Raw genomic sequence first — 18283 nt, forward strand, 5'->3', positions numbered from 1 at the left:
TGACAGGAGCTGGGATTGACTCTTATAGAGCCCATGAAAGAACATACATGACAGTCTTCATTTTATTTCAACCTGCTTGTCAGACTTGTGAAATACCTGGCTTTTTCTTATACTGGTAGTTTCTAGAATAGTTAAAACACCATTAAGACTAAAGCATAATTATATATCTATGCCTATTTTGAAAATGAGATTTCTTCCTACCTAGATCAGTTTGTTAGAGAAAAATATGAAATTATGTGCTTTCACGCAATTAAAAATATATATACAAGCATGAAAACATTAATTTATCCTGTTCAGCCTGGCCATTAGTATTTGCCAGTTTTCTGGTTGGTTTGGTGAGTCTATATATAATCAAGCTCTTATCTAACAAAAGGGAAAAAAAACATACTATGTAGACCCCATTCATCCACCTATCTATCTAGATATGGATAGATAAATATATTTTATTGAATGTCTCTCTGAACTAAGTCAGAACTACAACAGTTAATCTTACAGTGAAGGAGCACATGGCAATTCTACTGGTGGCATTTTCTCACCTAAACATCATATTTGTGAAGAAAAGATATAATATACTTCCACATTCCCTAGCTCAAATAAAACTAAAACAGAAAACAGAGCTTCTTGTAGGGTGGGATTGTGGCATTTGGAGCACTCTGTGAAGATTCTAAGCATTTCCAATACTCAAAGCAAAAACAGACCAATGTAAAGAACTTGATTTTATTTGGATACCAGTTTTCTTCCAAATATGAAAACATTCTTGAATACTTCAGGAGTGAGTGCATTGAAGGATATAGAGATCAATGACTTCAATTTGTCATTTTTTGGTCACCTGTTTCTGATTCCTTTATTTCTGTGAATTTCATATCCTAATGTACAGAGTAAGATTTATTCCTATTGGTGTTTAAATGGCTTTGGGGGATACAAGGTACAGGAAAATGGCATATTTGCCAAGTTGTTTTGTGTATTAGTTACAGATGATCTGAACTTTTACAAATGAATTCTAAGGATTCCAAATTTCTCAGTTTTAAAGATAAGCTTACAGCAAAATAGAAGTAAAACAAAACAAAATGCTGTAATAAAATGAAAGAAAATCATGTTTACTCTTCATACACTAAAGCTAAATGCATTGTGATTTTTTAATAAAATAACTAAGTGAATTTCCTTACTAACAAAGATTAGGAAAAAAAAAAACTTTTGGCAAATCTTGACCAACGTTATGCAGTTACAAATTCACATCAACTTATTGGAGTGGAGGTCACATGCAGGATCGATACAATAAAATTTTTAAAAAATGTGCAAAATGCCAGTACATGGCTTTTTCAGAGAAGTTCCTAGAGTCAAGATCCATACTGCAACAAATGAGGCTCAGACCTCACTGTGGTCACTGAGTTTGTTGAAGTTCTGAAATAGAAGAGGAAGAAATAAACATACACTGCTTATTCAACTCTTAAATCAGTACCATTGGAAAAGAACAGTAGAAAGAGAAGCCAGCTATCCAGACACACTAAGAAAATGGACAGTCTATGAGGCAGGAGAGTATGAAGTTTACAGCTCCAGACCCACGGTCAGACTGCTAACTCTGAAACCAGCTCTTCCACTTACAAATGGCATAATGTCCATGGCCCTCAGTTTCCCCATTTTGAAAAATGTTAAATAATAGTAGCTACCTCTAAAGTTGAGACAAGTTTAGTTAATTAATATAGATTGTAACCTTTAGAATATACCTGGAAGATGGTAAGTACTCAAAATATGAAGGGTATATAATGGGGATGATGGTGATAATAATCATCATAATAAATATTATTATTTTGCAAATACATACTCTTCTGATTAAATATAATAAAGATGATTCTATTAGGCACCAAATACTGTTCTAGGGATGAAGGAAGGCAAAATGATTCAAAAGTCACGGAAAAAGTGCAGGAAGTCACAGTGCTGGAAACAGTTTTAAAACTAAGTCATAAAGTCCGATATTTGGAAGGTAACTTTCATACTTCAGATCATGGGAGCACTAGAATCTTCAAATAATATTCCCAAAGATGGCAATCTAATAAGCTTGGAGGAAAGCATCAGAGCAGAAAAACTGGCAAGCTATATTTAGAGTTTTTATATTTGTCAGAGGTAGATTCAAACTTCCAGGACAATAGATCCCAGAAGAAGCATTAAAGCAAGCAGTTTGCAATTGACAGGTAAGGCCAAATCCTCTAAATAGTAACATTGTAGTAAGATGCAAATTATTAAATAATTATTCATAACTGTCCCCAAAAGATGAATGGAAATATTATTTTTTGTTACAGATACTCTGAAGTGGAGATTAGAGGGATTTTAATAGATTTTAGATGTTAGTGAGTTAAAAAGCTAATACACAAAAAAAAAATGCAAAGCCTTAATTCTATATTCTATATTTTTTACAACTCTTGCAAGCTCGTGTTATCAACTTACCTTGTTTGAATAAATGTTACTTATTGCAGCAGATACTGATTCAAAAAAAATTGGTTTCTCCGAGTCTAGGTTTCCATAGTACTTCATTGCTTTTATCAAGGAAGCTAAGAGAAAGCAAAGGAAAACACCAAGATACATGAAGCAATAGAAGGATCATGTTCAGTGTTAGCCAAGGACACCCTCTTACCTGTGCAATTGGCTAATAATACATCCACACTCTGGTCCTTACAGTCCATGTACACCTGGAAGAATTAAAACAATACACCCACAATTAATTCAGAATAGCTAGCAAGAAGGAATAAAACAGGAATTGAGTGTCTTGTTTTAAAAAAAAAAAAAAAAAAAAAGTATGAAGTCAACCACCAGAGGGAGACATGGCTACATAGTCGGTCACAAACTGGCAAGCATCTAAAAAACTAAGGTTAGTATGAGTGAGGCATCTACCTTGACTACAATTAAGTCTGGCTGCTTATGTTTTCAACTTGATTGAATAAAAATCAAAACATCATCTTTCCTTTCCTGTAAGAATGATATAAAACTGTTCTCAACCACTCGTATTATAAGTCAAGAAACCATTTGTGAAATTAACCTGCTGACCTGCTGCATATTTTAATATTTTACAATAATTTAGCATATCTATGGACTGGATAAATTCTACCCAGGGATGAAAAATTGAGAATATTACTATGATTCACACAATTTTGGTTTTCCAACTTTCTTTTTTTTGGGGGGGGGCATTGAATTTGAACCCAGGGGCGCTTTATTATTGAGCTATACCCCAGTTCTTTTTGTTTTTATTTTGAGACAACACACTAATCTTTTTAGGACCTGACTTATTTGCTGAGGCTGGCCTGGAACTTTCAATTCTTCTGGTTCAGGCTTCCCACTCCCAGATTACAGACATGGACCTTGGACCCAACTGGATTTCCATGTTTAAAGGTCTATCAAGATGAGAAATCCTTACTAATTTCCTTGGCATACTTTATTGTCTTGCCCCTTAAGTTCCAAAAAAAAAATCTCAAGAAGGTACAATTTGTGAAAATCTCTGATCTTAAATTCATCCAGAACAAAATCAACCATGAGAGTCAATGACAGTAAATCTAGACATTTTAGTTTCAGGAGGATAAATTTGGTTATATAATTGTTATATATCTTTCATGAAAAGTGTAGAAATCTACATTTGCAATACAGTCTAAGGGTATATGTAATACATCCCAAGGGTCCCTCAGATTCTTTCAGCAGCAAATAATTTTCTCTATGAAAGACTAATTGTGAAATAATATTTATATCACTTGGGGAAAAATGATCAAACAAAACATAAAAGAAAAGAAAATATGGACTTAGACTTTAACATTGAATAATTGGCTCCTGCTTGTGTTAAAATAATTAATTCAAGGTGACCTCTTAGTGTTTGACTTTTTCTTCAGCTCAGTGGAGCACAAACACATTGCTATGGGTGGTTTGCTGATGCTGATAAACATAATCTCCAGTTCACTGACCTCTCTCATGTCCCAAGTAAAAGAATAAATAGAAGTCATCCCACTTCCTTCAACCTACAACTTCCAGGGAAATGTTCCTTATGCTAAAGTGACCAAGAAGTGTTAACCAAGGGAGTGTTAACATCTCTGGCTAAAGAAGTCCTGTGGCTCTTTTCTCTGGCTTCTCTTCCAGGGTAGCTGGAACTAAGAAATAATATTAGTTGCAATGATATTAGTTGTACTTTATGAAATGACTTGTTAGAATTAGAAAATGGAAAGCTAACATTATTGAGTACTTATCAACTGGCAGACATTTTATTAGGTGGATTTTTTTGTTTGTTTTGGCATTGGACATTGAACCCAGGGACACTCTACCACTGAATTATATCCCCAGTCCTTTTTACTTTTTATTTAAAGACAGGGTTTTGCTAAGTTGTCCAGGCTGGCATCTAACTTGAGGTCCTCCTGCATAAGCCTCCTGAGTTGCTAGGATGACAGGCATGGCCAACGCATCCAGCTTCCTAAGTGCTTTATATGTAATATATCCATTCTAAGTCTCATAACTTGATGAAATGGATACCTCTACTACTGGTTCCTAGAATTGCAAACAAACATTTGATCCTACCCATGTTAAGTTGTCTATTGTATATAATAATGTTATTTAAATAATGAGGAAATAAATCAAATAGTAATAAGAAATTTTTTAAAAAGGGAATACTAATATAAAACCACCAGCTTTGTATAGACAGATATATATACACCTAGCCAAGGGCAAATGTTATTCTCTGCCAATTTAAAAATAAATTGGGCTGGGGATGAAACTCATGGGTCAAGTGCTTGCCTAGCATGAATGATAACCTGGATCCAATATCCAGTACCACAAAAAATAAATAAATACAATTAGATAAATAGATTGCATCTGTTGGTTTATTTCACCATTCGGCGGTATAAAATTTTAAAACCATAAATGAGAAAGAAAAACAAAAAAACAAGTTCTTTTTCAACATGCCCAGTGCTTAGATTGTTTGGATTCCTCTGAATTGTCAACCTAAACTCAATGGGAAGAGGTAACCACTTCCTCTTCTTTTATAATCCTGTCTTGTTTTTAAATGTCTAGAGAGGGCAGCTAATAATTTCAGAAACAAATTTAAAATGCAATTGATCAAAAAATATGTATACCAGCCTTTCCGAGTAAAAGAACAATTCTAGTCTCCTGTTTCTCAAAACATGATCCCTGGACACCTAGAATTACCCAGGGTTGTTTAAATGAATATTATGGACCAGAATCAGGATTCAAACAAATGCATTTCGAAGGAGTATCCAAATTACCTTGAAGCATAAAAGTTGAAGACTTTGGAAACACGAGTAAATAAAAAATGCCGAACATAAAAAACCTTCCAGTGGAGAATGGCTATGTGTTTGCAATCCAGGTTTAGTTGCAAGAAAATACAAAATATTTAGTATACTGTACAAAGCTTTTATGTTAATAAAAAGAAGGAAAAAAGTATAAAAGGGTAATTTGCCAAAAGTAGCCAATAGATTTAAAACCTGAAGTATTTAAATTTCAATTGTTTTGTATTATTTATTTTCTTGATATATCTCCCAATCCAGAATCAAAATCACTGCCTCATTTCTACAAAGGAATCAACTGAGATCCAGGTAGGGGACATGACTATTGATACCTCAGTGTGTATGACAGAGCCAGTGCTTTCCCTCCACATGCTCCTGCCTAGAAAAGTGACAGGCCGGCTTACCTCTGTACTTGCTTGACTTTGAAAAGTTCAACATTTCAAAATCTATTTAAAATACCAATGAATGGAGACTCAGGTTTGCATTCTCACAAGAAAACCATCAAAATTCACAATGTAAAACAATGTCAAAGCTATAAATCCAAACACTTTAAAAATCAATGTCTGGCCGGGCATTGATTGAAATCTCAGTGGCTCTGGAGGCTGAGGCAGGAAGATCATGAGTTCAATGCCAGCCTAAGCAAAAGTGAGGTGCTAACCAACTCAGTGAGACCCTGTCTCTAAAATAAAACACAAAATTGGGCTGGGTATGTGGCTCAGTGGCTGAGTGCTCCTGAGTTCAACCCCCGGTACCCCCCCAAAAAAAAGTTAATGTCCGATTTCTACTTTTAGCCATAATGAGTAACTAATGAGAGACCAACCCATCTTCCACAAACAAAGAGACAATTGGACAACAACATACAAACAACTGTATTTAGACAATAGGCCTCCAGTGGTTTAGGACCAAGTCTCCTAAAAGCAGCAGGACCAATGAGACAAGTCCTCCAGAGCTCAGCTTCTTGCCACAAAGCAGATTCCCAAATCCACTTTGGTGTGGATTGGGGAGATCCAAGCAAAATGAGCTGCTTATATGGATTGAGAAGACAGAACAGGAGTTCGGGGAGGGGAGATGGTAGAGAGAATATAGAAAGGAAGAGGACTTGCAGAGAAAATTTTCTAGAAATTTTCACAGTATTTTGATTAAGGCTTTGAGTTAATACTAAGCTGCTCAGGAGATATGAAGATAAGAAGATTGGATAGAAAGGATATGAAGGAGATAAAGATTGCTAGGGAACCAGCACCTGAAGACCAGCCACACTGGTGCACAAACACTGGTAGAGGACTGAGAATAGAGGTTTTTCCACCCTCAATCTGTTGTCCCACCCCAATCTTCAATTTATAATATTGAGGGGGAGGATTGAAGGAAATAAGGAAGGGGGCAAATTCCTTATTGATTTAGTGTTTATTTTTAAAAAATAGAAAGAGAAAACAAATGCCAGAAGTATCTTAAATTTCCTTGAATTCTCAAAATTAAGTGTTCTTCCATCTGTGGAAATGAGGTTTGTGAGTTATGGGGGTTTTCAACAATGGACTTGTGTTTTGCACATGTCAGTCATGGAGAAGCCATGGAGATCATGGCATAGAGGAGGCATCATTGCCAAAGAGAATAGAGAAAAGTCCCTGAGTGGGGCACTTTTTGAGAGGCCAGGAATAGTATTGGGCCACCATGTGAGAGAACAAGGCCATTTGATCATGCAGTCGGCGTTCTGTAGGGGACTTTTACTCTTTTGGAAACCTTGCATGCCAACTGCTATAGATGCTATGCCCACCACATCTCAAGGCTGTGTTTTATACCTACCCAGTAAATACTCCATCTCTGATCCTCACACATGTACATACTTAAAAGCTTGATGGGATCCCCCGAAAGCAAATCTACAGTGGTATGAAGTACAATGTCTTATGTCCCTTCAAGGGAAGGAATATCAGACTTCGGAGCTGAGAGAATGGCTGATGAAGAATCCTGTTACTCAAATTATGTTATATGCATGTATATGCGATGGTGAAACCTACCATTCTGTGTAATTAATATACACCAGTAATTTTAAAATAGGCCTGTTACTAAAGAGAAGGGAAGGAATCAATCCAGACACAGACTGTGAATACCTCAACCAGCATGGCGACGCCAGAATAGTCAAAAAAGGTCAAGCCACTGCAATCCAGGATTAAGGCCGACTTGTCGTGAGAGCTTGACTGTGCAGTTTCCTCTGTAGGAAGAACAGAGACTTCAGTTAGGGAATATTCACAGACGTTTTTGCTGCTGACTTCATTGAATGGTGTCAAGACAATAGTGACCTTGTGTTTAAAAATAATAATTCCAAATGCCTCTTCATTTTTACATTTTCAGTTAATTACTAATTATTTCTGAACTTGGATATTTTATTGTTAGGATGGTATTTAAGGTAATTATCACATAACTCAGAGAGGAAGGCAGGGTAGTTTAATTACCAGTATCATTTCACAGATAGACAAATGGGGTAGGCAAGTTTAAATGATTTTGAAAAGATATCTAACAAGTTAGAACTAAACAAGGGTAGAACAGAGGCCTCTAAGGATATGCTTTCCATGATATTACATGTTTCCTTGATGGGTGTGCCCAGAGGAACAGCCCTGTTTTGTGATGCTTGAGGTTTACACAATCTGGGATTCACACTTTAAGTCAAAGATCCATTTCTGCGGCCTGTCCCACAAATTTTAAAGGGACCTGTATGACAGACCCTGAAAATTAAGCTTTATTTTCATAGTAAAACTGCCTAAAACTGCCTCTGAATGTATTTGATAGGAAAGAAAGAAAAGATGCTACTTGGGAATTTATGGCTTATTTTTGGTTGACATTCTCAAGGCCACAGCTTCCTCATGTGAGATGATGTTTCTAAATGGTGACAAGTCCCATTTGGGATTCCTCTAAACATAACATAGCTCTCAGAGAAGACCATGTAGGCTTAATGTATCCCCAGAATTAACAGTCAACATTTATGAGATAAATTCCAATTCATAATTATCATGAAATTCTCTGGAAAAAATTAATTCTTAATTAGAATAATTTTGCTAGTAAAAATTCTCAAGGTTTCTCCTCTATTACTGCAGAAAATGTGAGTATGATTGTTTCTTGATTTGTAGAAAAATATGAGGGAAAGAATGTTTTAAACAAACTACTGCTAGAGTGAAAAACAGATGAACAGAAACTATAAAAGAGACATGAAAATTTTTATATGGCAGTATCTGTTAGAAGAAGGAGAAATGATACAAAGTAAACTTCAACATATTTGAAAGGTGGTATTCAGGTACATGATCTGTTTTGAAATTTCACCTTTGGATGTATATTTGTATTTATTAATTGATCAGTAACTACAAAGTGTATAGTATGTTGAGAACATTTTTAAAATACAGTGGGTACTAACAAATATGAGTGAGATGATCCTAACTTTCTTCAAGGAACTTATGATATCCTTGAGTGACAAGAATAGGACTGGTTCAGAAGTGACATATGATTAAAAATGATAAAACGAAAAAGAATGAGAATTTACAAAAGGAGAAGTCTCACTGGAGTGATTGGGGAAGGCTTCATGTGAAAAGCAGCCTTCAAGGAAATGATGCAGAGATGTAAGCATCCCAGGCATATGGACAGCTTTAATTAAACACTAATGACAGCTTCAGATCTCAGACTCCTCCTGCTCCCATCCCATTCAACCAGCATGTACTGAGGGGCGACTCTGGGCCAGGCACTGCAGTTGTGCCTTCTGTTGCCCTGTTTTTCCTGCAAGAAGGGGCTAAGCAGTTACTACAGGTTCAGGCTATGCTTCTATTGGTCTAAAATGATAAATTAGAACTTCAAACAAAATTGAAAGTCACTACAACCTAGCTTATCCACTGACCGCTCTATGTGGTGGCATTGTTAGCCTTCACCATTTGTCTCAATAAACACAGGACTTACCTCTATTATTGCAGGGACCTGTTGATACTCTTGGGTATAATGTGCCCTGCTCATTATCAGACAGGAAAAAAAACACTGAGATGTCACAAAAAAAAAGCAAAATACTTGCTCTAAGAAAAGAATACTCAACAGTGGAGTGTTGGTCAGGTTATAAGTACATTTTTATGCAATTTAGAAACATTTCATTAAATTTTGAGGATATAAAAACCTCTCAGTTAAACATCAGGTAAGTATCTGTAGTTTTTGATGTAGATCTTTTTTGAAGATGCTTATTTTAAAAATGAAATTTATATGGCTTCTTTGCTCATGCTAATCACGTACACATCTTCCTTACTCCATGTTCAGTGAGAACATGTTGGTGGCTTGACATTAGTAATGATGTAGATATTATCATCATAGGAATGTTGGAAAATGTTACAGACAAGTGCTTCTGTGCAGCACCACCCCATGTCCCCCACTCCAAAAATTGCTTGTTAAAGATGTTCCAGCACACCAATGCTTGGAGGTGGGCATGCTTGTTAAACATTAATAAAAAAAAATCATCAGTTAAAAAAATATATAGCCTTGATTAAATAAATGGCTTAGACCACTGAAATATGTGGCAAAAGATCTTAAATTAACAATAATGACACAATTTGATATCAAAATTAGTTCTTCTATCTTCCACTTTTTACAATATGTTCTGACCAAATGACATCAAATAGTACATATTTCAAAATAAGGTATAATCTAAAATCTTTATCCAAAAATTCCTGTAGGAAAATAGTATTAATAATTAGACCTAAAAATAAAAATTAGTGAATAACAAATTTTTCTAATGTGTTATTCTTTGTTTACTAGAAAGCATAATCGTAATGTTTACAAGAGAGGGTTAGTAAAAATAAACCGTAATTGAAACAATATAAGTCACATTTGATTTTTTTAACTCAATAAATTTTATTAAAAGAAATTACAAATATTATTGCTTATACCCCTGTGGCATGAGTTCTATCATCAGATTCCACAGCAGGACAGACAAGATTATTTAGTTTACTTTTTCCACTAAGGTCAAACAAGACCTAAGTATTTTATCAACTCAGCATTTTGGAAAACCACTACTAGGTGACCAAAAATTTGTCACTCTGAACATTAAAAAGACTACAGTGAAAAAAAATCTGTGTATTTATCTAGAGAGATTGATAACTGTATCTAAAATAGCAAATACTTATCCACAACTATATGGCATGGGTCTTTTGTTTTGCTATTGTTGATGAAAAGATATTGAAAATATTTTTTAAAACAAGTTTTTTTTCTTTCTATCTTACTACTTTTATTTCACTTCTAAATTGTACTTGTCATTCTCTCTTTTCTTATAATTATTTCATAATTTAAGTGGTGATGGATTATGAACCATGTAAATGTTTGGGCTTTATCAGTAATGATATAAAATTTTCTCTTCCATTGTCTCAGAGTGTGTTCATGCCATTACTTTCTTTGTCTTTTATTTTTATATCTGAGTTTCTTCTCTGCATTTTTTTCCGTTTTTCCTCTTGTAGTTGTAGATGGACAGAATGCCTTTATTTTATTTGTTTATTTTTATGTGGTGCTCAGGATCAAACCCAGTGCCTCACACATTCTAAGCAAGTGCTCTGTCACTGAGCTACAACCCCAACCCCTGCAATTCTTTTAATCAAAATATGTGTATATTCTTCAGGCCATCCAAAACAAAAACAAAATAAAATAAAGCAAAACAAAAGACTCATGCCATATAGTTGTGGATAAGTATTTGCTATTTTAAAAGAAGCAATTCATGATGCCTTTTCTAAATAAAAAAGACAAAAGGATATCCCAATGATTAAGTCACCAATTCACTCAAATAAAAATTAAAATACAGTGGACATTTCTGAAATCTTCTTAAAAAATAAGTGAAGTCTTCCTTTTACACAGTATCCTCTGGGTTCTGCAATTGTGCTGATTTTATGGGTATAACCTTGTGTTCTAAGCTTCTAAGTAAATCAACTAGTGCAATAAAAATCACATCATCCCAGAAAAGAGTAAAGTGAAATGCACAGCTAATATCCTGCCTTAAGCAAAATGAGGTAAGCTTGGAGCATGTGCAGAGAGACAACTAATCTATACCCATGTGGGATGTGGTAAATGATAGGCTTTATCTACAAAAAAATAAAAAAAAAAACATTTCAGAAAGAAATTAACCATCAGGTGTGGGTGAGCAATTAACTCCAGACTGTGGAAGCCAGCTCTTTCCTGTAGAATATTCATTAACTCCTTTAATTAAAAAGTATTCATAGTTGCATAATTTAGAAGTGCCTTTCATATACTTCAAAAGATTCTTGACAGTCTGTGAGTCACTCATAATTTTTTAAAAGTTAAGTATTTTCTGTTGATATCAATTAACTATTGAGAAACAGATTTCTTAAAAATCTCTAATTTTCTCAAGAAATAAGGGGACAAGAAACATTTAAGACAAACAACAACACTACCTTTGGAAACATGCACATGTTATTGAGAATTTCATTCATTCATTTATTCATGTGTTCATTCAAGTAGTATAGATGCTCTGGAGTTCTTACTCTAAGTACCATCTTAGGAAATATGAGTTCAACAGTGAACAAGAGAGATGATGGTCTCTACCTTCAGTGGACTCACAAACAGGGAAACTAGTCAGTTGAACTGGTAATTCTAAGTGTTGTGAAGGCTGAAAAAAAGAAAGTGCTAAAGAAGCACAGGAGATCTGATGTGATTGACAGAACAACCCACCCCACCCCCTCCATCTTCACAACTAATCTTCAGGATCTGTGAATAGGTTACCTTGTATGGCAAAAGTAGCTTTGCAGGTTTGATTAAATTAAGGATGTTAGGATTTGAGATTATCCTGTATTGCCCAGGTGCATCTAATGCAATCATAGGAGGCAAGAGGTATAGTCAGAGCATATGCTGTGACAAAAGAAGAGGTCAGAGAGATTTGAAGATTCCACACTGCTGGCTTGAAAATGCAGGGTGGGGCAGATGCCCCCCAAGAAGTTGAAAAGAACAATAAAATAGAGTGTACTCTAGGGCCTCTAAAAGGAATATACCCATGCCAAAGTCTTGATTTTATGTCCTTAATATTCATTTCAGATTTCTGTGGCCCCAAACTGTAAAATAATAAATTGTGTTATTTTAAGCCACTAAACTCAACTATTTGCTACAATAGCAGAAGGAAATGTATACACCAGAGCTGTTGATTTGGGTGGTGTTATGGACTGGGTTATAAGATTTCTCCCCAAAACTCACGTGTGAGAAGACTCAAGATTGTTTATAGGTGAAATGATTTTGATCAGCCTATTAATCCATTTGAGTGGATTAATGGGTGGTAATTATAGGCAGGTAGGACATGACTGGAGGAAGTAGGTCACTGGGGTGTGCTCTTGGGGATTATATTATCCCTGGCTCCTTGCACTCAAGCTCTTTCTGCTTCCTAGCTGACACAAACCCAGCAACTTTCCTCTGCCATGGCCTCCTGCCATGATGTTCTGTCTCACCTTGGTCCCAAAGCTGTGGAATTGGCCAGCCATAGATGGAATCTCTGAAACCATGAGCCAAAATAAGTTTTGGGTTTTTTCTTGTCAGGCTTTTGGTCACAGTGCTAAAAAGCTAACTAACATAGGGAATAGAAGAGGGTGGGAGGAGAGGAGAACCTTGTTTAGATTTCAGGGTCCACACGGAAAAAAAAACATGTCTTCTTTTTTCATCCTTGAAAAGGCAGGATCCATTACTGCACCCAAGATTTATTGCATGTTCAATAAATGTGAGAAATATTTGCTGAGTGAACAATGGCAGGAATGAAGGAATGGGATGTGTGAGCTGACACCTGGAGGAGGACTGGAGTTTAGTAGATAAACAGGACCTGGAGGCTAAACTGGCAAATCCTAATACTAATGGAGACCTCAACAGGGTGCCTCTTAGATCAACATAAGATGACTAAAATGTTGTGGGGACCCAAACCACTAAACATAGTCATAGAAAATTTCTCCATAGATGAGCAATTGTTATTTTCAAAGAATTACCACATTTTCTATCTTATGATATATGTGGCTTGTTTCATATCTTTTGATTATTCTACCATCTGTTCAACTATGAATCTTCTCCTGAGAAGATTGATTCTCTTCTACTTTGCTCATTGCTGTATTCAGTTCATGCCTCCCTCAGCTTTGGTCACTTCTGGATCTTTTCTGTATTCTCCAAAACCCACTGAATGTCTCCGACATGACCTCCCATGAGCTTCAATTTACCATGCTCCAAATCAAACTCAGCTTCTCTGTAGCCACCCTCCTGGGATCCTTATTACTCCCAGCTAGACTGCTTTAGAATCATCATTTGTTTCATAGCAGAAAAAAATAATATGAAATTTATACTAATTCTTTCTGAACTTGATTAAGGACAGAATCAGAGTCACAAAAGTGAAAATGTAGACATAATGAAACCAAGAGTTACAGGTTTTAGTGACTAAATGCGTATTTCCCTTTGTCCCAGATGTTGACAGCCTATAAAAATTTACACTGGTCAATAAATACAGCACTTGTGGCAACTTTGAGATAATTATTATGTTTTTAGAGGTCTATTCTTTTGAGAAAAGCAATAGGTAAATGATTAGAGTACTTAAATGTGTATATGTATGTATACATACATACAGATGAAAATACATGAAGCATATATAAGCTCTAGATTATGGTTTTCAACTTATTTTAATAGGTCACATCAATTCTGTTGAAATATTTACAGAATTGAAAACTTGGGACTTACTAGTTTAAATTGAGAGGGGGCAATCAAGAACAAGAGCAATAAACCTAGCCTTGGCATTTAAAGTAGAACAGTGAGGGCAGGATGTGTGACTGAACAAGAGAGAAGAGGACTGAGGATGCTTTTGGAGTGTCTAAAGACAGGAGAGGATGAAGATGGCAGAGGAATATTCTCATCAACTACTTCTGACCACTGTAAAGGGCCACTGGGTGCCAGCGATTCAACAGGATACAGCAAAGTGGCTTTCTCATCAGCTACTGTTCTGTGCAAAGTGGAATAGGTGCTGGGAGGCAGAGGTGAGAACTCCCTGAAAAGTTTTCACTTTAACAGCACAGTAAACCACTGAAAAAGCCATCATTAAGTAAGCACTACATCACTATTTTAGAAGAGTTCTTTGAGAACACAGGCAGGAAACTGCAAATTTGCCATGAGAATTTAGGAAAGACCAGAGAAGTTAATACTTAAACTGCATCTATGATATTTCTTTTCTGTTCTATTTTATATGTATATATATATATATATATATATATCACACTTTAATACAATAATTACTTAATACATATTTAATCAATTATATAAGCATTCTGTATTTTTCTATCCATTGTACTATTGATAAATATTTTGCTTGTTTCCAGTTTTTTATAGGATATTAAAGAGTGCTATTATGAAAAATCTTGCACTACATTTCCCCATTAGTAGAATTCACTGGTAAAGACACTGAGGTAAGGAATTTTCTTTGTGAAAATATTTTGAAGTAATGATTTAATTTCTTTAATAGTTACAGAAAAATTTATAGGAATTTCTTTAACTTTCTGAATCAGTTTTTGTAAAATTATAGGTTACTAAGAATTTGACCATATTTTCTTTTGGATCAGGAGACCAATAACACTCTCATCTTTCACACATCCATAGTGAATGTACATGAATGGTGTGAAGAAACAAATGGTGTGAACATACTCTGTATACAAGCAGAAATATGAAAAATTGTACTTTACATATGTAATATGAAATTTAATGCATTCTGCTGTCATATATAACAAATTAGAATAAAAGATTTATTTAAAAAAACAAAGTAGATAAAAAGATAAAATAAAAACACTTAGATTCCTTTTTACCTAAAGCTCACTCACCATTGCAGTTGCCATTGGATAGAGAATTCAGCAGCGTGTTTTGTTCACACTGAAATGAAAACAAATACAAAGAAGAATAATGTTATTTAAAAATGACACTGTCCATGGGGGGGGGGAATAACACATAATTTCTTATCTACAGTGAAAGAAAGTCTCCAGAAAATATTCTTCACAGGATTTGTTTTCAGAATTCTGCATACAATAAACTTTGAAATTATAAGATGAAAAAGACTTCTAAGGGTATATTAGTTCATGGATTATTGATGTTATCAAGTCAGACTGTCTTCTTTAAAATGTTTGCTGTAAAACTTAGTTTGTTTCCATTTGGGGTTGGAAATTAAACATTTGTTTGAGTTTATCGTGTAACATACACAATAGAAATTAACCTCATTAACAGGGCATTCTCAGAGAGAGAGCGCCACGTGTCAGACATTTTGTGTTACACAAAAGTTAAATCCATGAAAATGCCTGAGAAACATTCCTAATTTATGGAGATGCCGGAGAAGGAGGAGAAGGAGAATGGCTCTCTAGCCTTCAGTGAAGCTTCTCTGACAATATCTGATGCCCCTAATGAGACCACATGCTATCTACTCCTTGAACACTGTATTATTGTTATTCTCATTAATGAGGATGATAGCAACAGGTAATTTTTCAGTACTTACTGCACACTGAGGACCTGATGTTGATCATTTCATCCTCAATCTCATTTTCCACATGAGGGAGTCAAAGATAAGGGAAGTTATAACACTTGATTAAATTCACAGAGGTGTTAAGAGCTGGGCTAGACTCAAAGCCTATGTCTTTCCAGTTCCAAATGAGGCTTCCAAGCACTGCTTTATGCTGCTGCTGTTGTGAAATTATTTTTCACTTTTAAGGTAGATTAGAGAAATTTTATTTTCCCTTCTGGATACCCAATGATACAGCTTATATATTTTGAGTATTACTTTGATAGTTATCAGCAGTACAGTTTCTTCTTTTCAATTGATTTTATTTTTTAAATACATGACAGCGGAATGCATTACAATTCTTATTACACATATAGAGCGTAATTTTTCATATCTTTGTATATAAAGTATGCTCATGCCAATTCATGTCTTTATACATGTACTTTTTTTGCATTACAATTCTTATTACACATGTATACTACAATTTTTCATATCTCTGTTTGTATATAAAGTATGTTGACACCCAATTCTTGTCTTCATACATGTATGCTGGATAATGATGTCCATCACATTCCACCATCCTTGCTAATCTCCTGCCCTCTCCCTTTCCCTCCCACCCCACTGCACTATCTAGAATTCATCTATTCCTCCCATGTTCCCCCTCCCTACCCCACTATGAGTCAGCCTCCTTATATCAGAGAAAACATTTGGCATTTGTTTGCGGGGATTGGCTACTTCACTTAGCATTATCTTCTCCAATGCCAACCATTTACCTGCAAATGCCATGATTTTATTCTCTTTCATTGCTGAGTAAAATATCAGCAGTACAGTTTCTACCAGCTTATTTCACATTTCTCAGTCTGTTATGGTTTAGATATGAGGTGTCCTCACAAAAGCTTATGTGTTAATGCAAGAATAGTCACAGGTGAAAGAATTGGATTATGAGAGTTGTTACCTAATCGATCCATCTGAGATTGAATGGACTGACTGGGTGGTAATTGTATGTAGGTGGAGTGTGGCTGGAAGAGGTAGGTCACTGGGGACATGCCTAGGAAGCATTCATCTTTATTACAGACCCTTCCTACATCCCCTGCTTCCTTGCTGTCTGAGGGAGGAGCTTCCCTCCACCATGCCCTTCCTCCATGATATGCTGCCTCACCTTGGGCCCAAAGAAATGGAGTCAGCCATCTATGAACTGAACCTCTGAAAGCATGAGCCCCCAATTAACTTTCCCTTTTTTAAGTTTTTCTTGTCAGGTGTTTTGGTCACAGCAACACAGAGCTGACTGAAACATAGTCTCAACCTTCCTTTTATGTAGCATTTGAATAATGTCATCTACATGGTGTGGCTGGTGATGATAGTTAACCCAATTAAAGGAATTGGCCCCAAGACACATTCAACAAGTGTGAACTTCCTTTCCCTCCTCTTAAAACTGCCTACTTGAAATTCTGTGCATAATTTCAAATAATTTACATAGATACTCCACCTTTAAGGAGGTAGATTCCAAATCACAATCCTTATCTGTGATCTACACACAGTGACTTCCTTCCATAGATACAGCACAGAAAGGGTGACAATACAGTGACTTTACATAGGAGAATTCAGGCAAACATTACCTCATTTGGTGTTCAAGGTCAACATCAGTAACAAATAATGTTGATATTATGTACTTTTGATTGGTTGCAGTAAAATAATCACACTTTGCTGCTATAGATTTCCTCCCCCAAACTCATAATCCCAGTCTTACTATGAAAAAAACACTGGACAAATTCTAATAGAAGAGCATTATATAAACTATTTAGCCAATACTACTCAAAACTTTCAAGGTCTTTAAAAAAACAATAGACAAGATGAGCCTAAGGAAGCATGACAACTAAATATAATGTGGTATCTTGGAATGGAATTCTGTAATTTAAAAAAGGGAATTTAGGTAAACTAAGATGATGTAAGTAAAACATGGACTTTTGTTTATTATGTCAATTATATCAGCCAATTGTATCAATATTTGTTTTTCAATAATGACAAATATGCCACAGTAATGCAAGATGTTAATAATAAGGGAAATTTGGTGTGGTGTGGAGTACCTGGATGACTGAGAGACAACACATAATCAAGGACATAAGAGAAAGAAGATATCATTGTGGTCTGGAGTAGTCAAGAGAAGCTTCATGAGGACTGGGGTTGTGGCTCAGAGGTAGAGCACTCACCTAGCATGTGCAAGGGTTAGGGTTCAATCCTCAGAACCACATAAAAATAAATAAATAAGTAAATAAAGGTATTGTGTCCAACTACAACTAAAAACTACATTTTTTAAAAAAGAGAAGCTTCATGAAAAGTGCAATCAACTGATCTAATAATAGTAGCTAAGAGTGTAAGGTTTTTGAGTAGGCCAAGCACTATTCTAAGTGCTTTGCATATTTAATCATCTTGATATAGATGAGGAAATTGAAGTACAAAGGTTCAGTAACTTGGTTAAAGTTCAACAGCTAGTTAGTAGTAAACCCAGGGA

The 18283-nt window shown here is 35.4% G+C and overlaps 1 protein-coding gene across 4 annotated transcripts in view; it reads right to left on the reverse strand.

Annotated features, from left to right (window-relative positions):
* Positions 1–703: 703 nt before the first annotated feature.
* Slc26a7 (solute carrier family 26 member 7) overlaps positions 704–18283 on the reverse strand; it is a 100313-nt gene continuing 82733 nt past the window's right edge. For all 4 annotated transcript variants that reach the window (XM_013360095.4, XM_040293869.2, XM_078016930.1 and 1 more), the window contains 5 exons: positions 15110–15158; positions 7373–7473; positions 2630–2684; positions 2443–2546; positions 704–1401 (listed from right to left, as the gene is read on the reverse strand). In XM_013360095.4, coding sequence (XP_013215549.1) covers positions 1366–1401; positions 2443–2546; positions 2630–2684; positions 7373–7473; positions 15110–15158 — 345 coding nt within the window. In that variant the 3' untranslated portion in view covers positions 704–1365. The remainder of the gene's footprint in view (positions 1402–2442; positions 2547–2629; positions 2685–7372; positions 7474–15109; positions 15159–18283) is intronic.

The sequence above is a fragment of the Ictidomys tridecemlineatus genome, chromosome 7 (assembly GCF_052094955.1).
Source record: "Ictidomys tridecemlineatus isolate mIctTri1 chromosome 7, mIctTri1.hap1, whole genome shotgun sequence".
Lineage (NCBI taxonomy): Eukaryota > Metazoa > Chordata > Mammalia > Rodentia > Sciuridae > Ictidomys > Ictidomys tridecemlineatus.